At 38.7% G+C, this 9,434-nt stretch overlaps 2 protein-coding genes across 2 annotated transcripts; both read left to right on the top strand.

The window, feature by feature from the left end:
- The first annotated feature begins 327 nt into the window (after positions 1 to 327).
- Positions 328 to 1,390, top strand: LOC140923563 (melanocyte-stimulating hormone receptor-like). Its single transcript, XM_073373637.1, has one exon. It carries the CDS (start codon positions 380 to 382, stop codon positions 1,388 to 1,390), a length of 1,011 nt encoding a protein of 336 aa, XP_073229738.1. The 5' UTR covers positions 328 to 379.
- A 4,063-nt stretch (positions 1,391 to 5,453) lies between these two features.
- Positions 5,454 to 6,552, top strand: LOC140923564 (melatonin receptor type 1B-like). Its single transcript, XM_073373638.1, has one exon. The coding sequence runs from the start codon at positions 5,608 to 5,610 to the stop codon at positions 6,550 to 6,552; it is 945 nt and encodes a 314-aa protein (XP_073229739.1). The 5' UTR covers positions 5,454 to 5,607.
- The last annotated feature ends 2,882 nt before the right edge of the window (positions 6,553 to 9,434 follow it).

The following is a 9,434-nucleotide window of genomic DNA, read 5'->3' on the forward strand; positions in this document are numbered from 1 at the left end:
TGTAAACAAAATTACCTCAAGATTTAAATCCGTTCAAACTGACTATTATAAATATAAATTGCCCTAAGCGTAAAAGCTTTGTCGACCAAATGAAATTATTTATATCACTGATTTTTAACAAAATGTTAGATACGACATCTATCATTTGAATTCGACTATCACAGATTATCCTGTTATTATTACAAGATATTATTACTAACGTACATGTATTGTGGCAGAATCGATTGTGATATTGATACTAAAAAAAACACTTTAGGTATAGTATAACGCGACAGGTGTTACCTTAAGATGCATAAATAACTTGGATTCACGGATCATGTCGTATATACCCTGATTTGAAAAGGATCTACACTAAAGTTTTGCATCTCCCAGATCTACGATGGCCGAAAATTTTAGCGTTGTTCTTCAAGGGCGCCTTCTGGACCCTGAAATTCCATTCGCTTTGTACGTGTTGGATGTAACCTTAAATGTCGTCTCCTCTATCGTAACAATCTTCGGAAACACGCTTATTATTGTAGCTCTTCGAAAGATACGTGCAACACACGTACACATGGTTTTCAAGGCGTTTCTTTTCAACCTTGCACTTGCAGACCTTTCAGTTGGGTCGTTAGTACAACTGCCTTATATTTTAGCTGTTTTAACGGCTATAAGCGGATACGCTGAGGTGTCTCGAATCATAGGCGCCCTGTTCCATCTTGTTACATGGTACTTTCCAGTCATCTCAGTCGCCTTCCAAACAGCCATTGCCATAGATCGCTTTCTTGCCTTACATTTAGCAAGCTACCGTAGACTGGTCACAAGGAAGAGAGTTTTGAAAGTCCTTGTTTTTATCTGGATAACGAGATTGGCTGAAACATGTCTGATCATTTACGATCATCGCATTTTCAACATCATGGTGAACATTGGTTTAGGATTTTGCATGTTCGTCATCACGGCTTGTTACTTAAAGATTTATTTAAAGCTCAGACGTCAAGACGAAAATGTAAGAGGCATGATCTCTCTTCGACGCCTGAACAACTCCGGCCAAAGGCAAAGTGCACGTGCGAGAGAGAACAATTTCAATTTGGTCAAGTACAAAAGCTCAATCTACACCATGCTTTATATTTATATTGCATTTATCGTGTGTTCTGTGCCCGTATTTTGCGTTATGATTGCACTCCAAATACAGGGGCCGGAAAGACCAACAATAATTGTTCAATTCTTGGGATCAACTTTGGTTTATATTAATTCTTCACTCAATCCGGTACTTTACTGTTGGCGAATACGCGAAATCAGGCGAATGGTGAAAAGGACAGTGTTAAAAATTTTCTGCGCATGCCGATGGCCCCTTGCGAAGTTGATTGGCTCAGAAAGGGGCGCCAAATACACAGTTGAGAGAAGAAGCAACTGATTTGCTTGGTTCAAAGAGGATAGCAAATACACAGCTGATGGAAGAAGTAATTTGAATGGCTCAGCAAAGGGCCGGCAAATACAAAGCTGGAGGAAGAAGCAATTTTATTGGCTTAGCAAGGGACGCCAAATACACAGCTGAAGGAGGAAGGAATTTGATTGGTTCAAAGAAGACAGCAAATACAAAGCTGAAGGAAGAAGCAATTTGATTGGCTTAGCAAGGGACGCCAAAACATAGCTGACAGGATAAATAATTTGATTGGCTCAGCAAGCGACACCAAATACAAAGCTGAAGAAAGAAAAAATTTTATTGGTTTAGCAAGGGACGCCAAATACATTGCTGAAGGAGGAAGGAATTTGATTGGTTCAGCAAGGGACGCCAAATACATTGCTGAAGGAAGGAGCAATATGATTGGGTCAAAGAGGACAGCAAATACGCAGCTGATGGAAGAAGCAATTTGATTGGCTCAGTAAGGGAGGGAAGCGCTGCTTCAATCTTCACGTTGGGTCTTCTTCTGTGCCTTTTCGTCTTTGAAACTTTGCCATGACCCTTGTGCCGCGACTACCGTCGAAAGTAAGTAGCGCCAGCCTAGGTACGAGGCAAATCCACGCCCACTTCGCGCTTACCTTCGAGAGACGCGTCGAGTTCTGATTGGTTACAGTCCATAAGGCAGAGGGAGGAAGAGCGGATGATGACGACTTTAACGGGAGTTCGCGATCCTGAAAACGAATAAAAACGATTTGACATCAAAACACTCGGTAACAAGATGACAAGTTCAAAATTGCCAGTGTGAGGGAGGATTACTGTAAAACTGTGCCAATTCCAGCAAAGTTAAAAGGTGTGCGAAGATAAGCTTGAAGTATGCACGAGGGAACTCCATGAGGTTCCTGGCTCCCAACTGCCACCTGGTTAGCTTGGTTGGGAGAGGGTTGGTCTGCTGAGCGGGAGGTCGCGGATTCAAACCCCGGCCGGACCAAAATGCTTAAATGCCTGAGAAGAAAGTGCTGCCTTTGTAATGACATCTGGAAACGGTGAGACTAACTAGTTTTGTCGGATATTAAGGACGAAAAACCTAGGGTCCCGTCTCACAGCACTTTCTCTGATCTGGTTCCTTTGGGACGTAAAAGAACCCACACCACTGGCTTGCTTTTGGCGATAAAAAAAAATATTACGGGCGCTTTTCGGCAATGAAAAAATAATACGAGACCGCAGTTATTCGCTTTGAGCTGTTGCGGACACCAAGGGACTGGTCAAAAAGTATGGGGGGGGGGGGGGGGGGTGGGCCGGAGCATTTGGAAATGTGGTTGATGAAAAACACATGACCCACCCCCTCCCTTCGGGACAAAAATGACTGACCCACCCCCTAGTTTAAATATGGATGTCTGGTTTCTTCTTAATAATCCAATAAAACCTTGTTCTGTGCTTGACAAAATTTGTTCATACACTGCTACAACCAATATCAGAATCACAGAAATCATACCTTTCACTGAAAAGACAAATGTGAAAAACCGAACAACTCTCAGCAAAACAACAACTCTAGGCAAAACTGTCTTTAGAACAACAGTTTGGAAATGCTACATACACGATATCTTTTACCTTTAGGACATGAGTAAACCAGACATCGAAGCCTTCATTGAACAAGCAAACTTACATCACCCAACTGTTAAATTCACGGCAGAAACGTTTGACACTGAGACTGCGTTTTTAGACACGGTTGTATACAAAGGCACAAGATTTAAGGAAAAATCTATCCTTGATGCAAAGACACATTTTAAACAAACGGAAACCTTCTTGCACACACATTTCACCTCGTGTCACCCTCCGAATGCTAAAAAAGGTTTTGTCAAAGGAGAAGCCTTGAGAATCCTACGAAAAAACTCCTCAGAAACAACCTTTGAAGAAAATAATTGAAATTAAAAAAAAAAAAAAGTTTGATGGACGGAGGCTACCCACCAACTTTGATAGAAAGCCTACCATCAGAAATAAAATTCACAAAAGGGAGTCTAAACTCCTAAAACAAAACAACAGGGAGGAAAAAGGAAATATGGCCATTCGTGACAATATTCGTGACTACTATAAAGGAAGCTTGAATGAAAAAATTAAATCTTATACAAAACCAACTATAACTTCAATAATTTTTAAAGAACCACCAATCATTTCCCTACAAAAAAGAAAAATCATTAAAGGACATGCTCGTTAGAGCCCCCACCCCCCCAAAAAAGGTTAACAGAGGGCTCCACGCTCGTATGGATGTGTGGCCTGTCACCCTTTGTATTTTCTCGCACAACAGGTTTGTGAGTATTTTAGCAATAATTCCAGCTGGCTGTGTTTTATATAACAAGTGTAGTCAACTGTCTCGTTAGTAGTTAGTGCCTATCTATGTAATAAAATAGGGTGACCCACCCCCTAAGGGTAGCTGAAAATTGCACGACCCACTCCTAGCACAAGGCTCAAAACCTCATGACCCACCCCCTCTCTGCTCCGGCCCACCCCTCCCTCCCCTTTTTGACCAGTCCCCAAGCATGAAGAGTAACATATTTTCGAAGAGTAACTTAAAGTACAAAATATTCAAGTAAGAGCCACTTGGTCCAAAGTTAAGCCTCTGTGTTCTGTTATTTTTTTTTTTGCTCTGAGGAAACACCCTTGAGAACCCTAGGGTTTCAGATGATTTCAATTTATACTGGAGGCTTTTCGAGAAGTTTTCTGAATATTTTCTCCAGGATGGGGAAGGAAATGAGCACTTGTTTTAGAAAATATGGTTAACGGTTGCATTCTCTTATGAAAATTTTTCTTCAGACGTCCCAAGAAATGGGACATTTCTCCAATTCAATTCAATTCTTTGGACGTCTTTAGTTAAGGTTTACGTCAAATCCAAAAGGATATAAGGGGTTGCGAATAAAAAAGAAAAACTGGAACATGCCATTTTAAAGACTCATGATCTAAGAGGAAAAAAGGCGGATTTTGTTGTAGGATCCGGGGTACAATTTCGTTAATTGGGTACCCATAAGTTCAATTACTTCATGTAGTGGTGATTTTACTTTTGTAGGCAATTGTGGCCCGTGATAATTTAGGAGGTGTCAAAACATCAGTCCAATACACCTTCACTTCTATGTGTACATAGACGCTGATACAATCGCAATAGAATTTTGCACGTCATTGTCAGTTACAAACGTAATCTTATCCGGCAATGACATTTTCCGTCTTTTTTGCTATTTTTGGTTTTCGTCCTAAGAAATACGGACGCCTCCATTCAGCCAGAAGCCTTGTTTAGTCATAGAGTACGCACTTCTTCATACAGTTTAATCGAGATATAATGCATGCGTATACGTGTTCATTATGAGTGCGCAGATCATGGGTCATTTTATAAAACGAATAAGAAAAGCATCTTGTTGCTGTACGATTACAATGGACGGTTCCTTAAAAATGTCTAAGGCTTTACAAACCTCAATAATTAGAGCAAAAGGCTTGTTCTCTATTTCTCTAACATATATTAATTAAAGTATCTAAAAAATTACATCATTATTTAAATCCGTTCTAACTGACTAATATAAACTGCTCTAAGCCTTTAAGCTTCGTCGACCACATAAAATTACTTATATCAATAACATTTATTATTTGTATTGCGCCTTTTCTATAAAACATTCAAAAGCGCATCACAATAGAAATTAATAACTAAATTTTACGAATCTTTCTATCAAAATCATAAAAAATATTTACATTAAATGAGTAAAAGATAATTACAAATAAAGATATAGATATACTAAGATAACTGAAATGATTCCTTAAATAAAAATGTCTTAATTAAAGTCTTAAAAAATTCTAAGTTCGTTGCTTCGCGCGCGGACCTTGGCAGCTTATTCCATAGGAAAGGAGCAGCTACCTGGAAGCTCTGTCTCCCAATGTTTCCTTGGTTTTTTTTTTATCACTAATTTTTAATGAAATGTTAGATAAGACATTTGAATTCGAATATCTTTGAAGAATCTATGACAAATTATTGTGCTATTATGACAAGATTTTATTACTAACGTCAGGATATGTTTTACGGCAGAACCGATTGTGATATTGATACCAAAAAGACCCATTAGGCACAGTATAACATGACAGCTGTTTCAATTGACTTGACGTACATAAATTACTTGGACTCACAGATCAAGTCATAATTTTTACCCTCAATTAAAAAGGAGCCATACTAAAATTTTGCATCTCCCAGATCTACGATGGCCGAAAATTTTAGCGTTGTTCTTCAAGGGCGCTTTCTGGACCCTGAAATTCCATTCGCTTTGTACGTGTTGGATGTAACCTTAAATGTCGTCTCCTCTATAACAACAATCTTGGGAAACACGCTAATTATTGTAGCTCTTCGAAAGATACGTGCAACACACGTACACATGGTTTTCAAGGCGTTTCTTTTCAACCTGGCACTTGCAGACCTTTCAGTTGGGTTGTTAGTACAACTGCCTTATATTTTAGCTGTTTTAACAGCTATGAGCGGATACGCTGAGGTGTCTCGAATCATAGGAGCTCTGTTTTACCTTGGTATCTGGTACTTTCCAGTCATCTCAATCGCCTTCCAAACAGTCATAGCCATAGATCGCTTTCTTGCCTTACACGTAGCAAGCTACCGTAGACTTGTCACTCGGAAGAGAGTTTTGAAAGTCCTTGTTTTTATATGGATAACGAGATTGGCCGAAACATGTCTGATCATTTACGATCATCGCATTTTCAACATCATGGTGAACATTGGTTTAGGATTTTGCATGTTCGTCATCACGGCTTGTTACTTAAAGATTTATTTAACGCTCAGACGTCAAGACCAAACTGTGAGAGAGATGATCTCCCTTCGACGCCTGAACAACTCCGGCCAAAGGAAAAGTACACGTGCGAGAAAGAACAATTTCAATTTGGTCAAGTACAAAAGCTCAATCTATACCATGTTTTATATTTATATTGCATTTATATTGTGTTCTGTGCCCGTATTTTGCGTGATGATTGCACTCCAAATACAGGGGCCGAATAGACCAACAATAATTGTTCAATTCCTGGGATCAACTTTAGTTTACATCAATTCTTCACTCAATCCGGTTCTTTACTGTTGGCGAATACGCGAAATCAGGCGAATGGTGAAAAGGACAGTGGTAAACATTTTCTGTGCTGGTCAATGAAACGTTTTCTCCACATTATCTGAAACCGTTTTGTTAAAAGACGCGGCTTGTTCAAGGATAGAAGTCGCAAACCGTTTGGTCTGGCATCCAGGGAGGCCAATCAACAATGTGATTGGTTCATTAAACTATCAAGGTAACTGGAACTGCACAACGATGAAGATACTGATACTGTATTTCTATATTGATGCTCATGTGATCAAAGTCCAAGAAAAATTAGAAGGGAGGTGGGCGTATTGACTGGAGGAAATTGGTATAGTGTTCGCAGGGCTCCGTCTAGTAAACAGACGTTTTTGCGCCCAATCGAGCAGTAACATTATCGAAATAAAATTTCGTGTTCGTTATTGTCAGGCAAATACAGAAACGTTAAATTGAATTCCCTGTCCTTTGCGGTCTCTTCTGCTTTAAAATCTCCCATGACTCTTGGGCAGCTACTACCGTCGAAAGTAAGTAGCGCCAGCCTGGGTACAACGCAGATCCACGCCCACTTCGCACTAACTTTTGCTCGCCTGAGAAACGCGTCCAGTTCTGAGTAGTAGGGAGTGCTTGAAAAGTTTTACTGACTTAATCGTAAAACGAATACGTTTTTTGACTTACAGAGTGTCGCGCCGGTTTTTGTAATCCGTATGTCGTCACCGGTCTTCCATCGCATGTACAAGCGTTCTTGAATTCTTTTATTGCCTATAATATTATAACAGAGGAATAAATATACACCATAAATGCACCTATTGCAGTAATGCCAATACAGTATAATATAATACAATAATGAATTATTACTAGCCGAGTTAATTATTATTGTTGTTCTTGTAATTATTACGATAGCCCCCCATACTCAGCTGTATATCTCATCACGGCTGTCTCTTCCGAGTTCTCAACAAAAATAACATTCCCAAACTCATACATATCAGGGTAGGTATATAATTGTGCAATTGCATGTAAGGATTTGATCACGTGTAAGGACCCCTCTACTAGAATCATCCTTTTTAGTTGGAAAATAGGCCCTTTGCAGCTTGCCATTCTCGTGGTAAAAAACCGCCGCCATGCTGGGACGCAAAAGTCGCACTAGGACAAACAAAGGAAATTACCATTTAAAATTATGTATGCCTTTTATTGGTCTTGCCCAAGTGTGACTTTTGGTGGTTTTATACCTCGTGAATGGTAAGCTGCAAAGGGCCTATTAGTGGCCTATTAGTGATTTCAGCCTCAGCGGACGTTTCCGTGGGACAGCGGCATCGCGTGTGAAGGCAAGTAGACGCTTTAAAAACTGTGAATTTCAGTTTCACGATATCAATATATTTGCATAACTATATTTGATCAACCTTTGTTAAACTTTAAATCACAGAAAAAGTCAAAACTCACAACGTAAAAGTCGTTCAGGCTATAACAATTCACTCAAACCACTATTCACCTGCCACATCTAAAACAAATTTCAAAATAAAATATGATTTAAACGAGAAAACACCAAAAACAATCCATTCCATGATACGACTGGTAACCAAGCAAAAAATAAGTCACAAACAATTCTTACCAGTTTGTAATTCCGTAAAAAGTGACGCCAACTTGGTTCTGCTTTTCTGTTACATTTAATAACATTCTTCTCGAGCAATGTCTTCCCTCAGTCTTGTAGAGATTTTAACCGCGGACGTTTCCTTTGGACAGCGGTATCGCGCGTGAAGGCAAGTAGACGCTTTAAAAATTGTGCATTTCAGTTTCAAAATATCAATATATTTGCATAATTGTACTTGATCAACCTTTGTTATTTTGCATGCTTTCTTTTGAGATTTTTCAAAATCATTACGTTTTATGGCGGGCATACAATTTTCAACAATGCTATAGAAATAAATACGTTAAGAGTTAATTGGCCTGCGAAAACATTTCGCAGGCTAAGAATTAATCTGCACCGTTGCAAATTAGATGTTTATTGCACAAACAGGATAAAGCGATTTGAATAAAGTTAAACCGTGTATAAAAATTTGAAGGAAAAAAACCACGAATTTTTAATTTGCATATGTTTGCATTGCTCGAAATCGCGCGTATTTACAAGGCCCTAAAGCTTTTTGCTGACTTGCAAGGACCCATCTGTTATAAAGATCCCCAAAATAAAGGGATAAATCTCATAAATTTTTAGATATAATCGTGTAAAGTTTGCTTATCATTTTCGCATAAATTATGGCCTAAATTTGGATGAAAAATGTGTTCTGTTGTTACTTTTTTGCTCTAGGTAATTACCTTTCTATCTTTTGGGAGCCCTAGGGCTTGAGATTAGTTTAATATATTGGTAAAGGAATAAAATTCTGTGGGTGCTAGTGACTCTCACAACCAAATACGTCTGAAGATTAAACATGTTATTATAAGGAGACTTACTCTCTTCACAATATTATTCTTCTGTTAACTTTTAAGCTGCCTTCTTCAACTTAACCTTCTTCAACAGTTCTTTGCTTCTCTCTCTGAAATCTACTCCTTCGCAACTCCCTATTCATTTATTAGGTCATTGATAATAGGTTTACAGAAATAATAATGCGTAGGATGTATCTGCCCACAAAAACGAACCACTAAACTCATGCCCCCTTAGTTAATTACTAAATCGGTCGAAATGTCCATAAAAAGATAAATATCTTCTAAGGGACGTCAAGTTTGGGGACAAGATGTCCCACTCTTGAAAAGCAGACTGTTAATATTTATCTGTCTAAATGAAAACCTTATTTACAAATTGGTTATTTATCATGTTTCATTTTTAAACGTAGACACTTAAAATGTTCTTTCTTTAACTTTCCATATATCTTTAAAATCGGGGAGATTAGTCCTGTGACAATGTACTAACCCTTGCGGTCAAAAAAAATCCTTTTAGGGTGGAGACTTTTCGAGAAGTTTTCTAAATACGCTGA

This window comes from Porites lutea, chromosome 13, assembly GCF_958299795.1.
Source record: "Porites lutea chromosome 13, jaPorLute2.1, whole genome shotgun sequence".
In the NCBI taxonomy this organism is placed as follows: Eukaryota; Metazoa; Cnidaria; class Anthozoa; order Scleractinia; family Poritidae; genus Porites; species Porites lutea.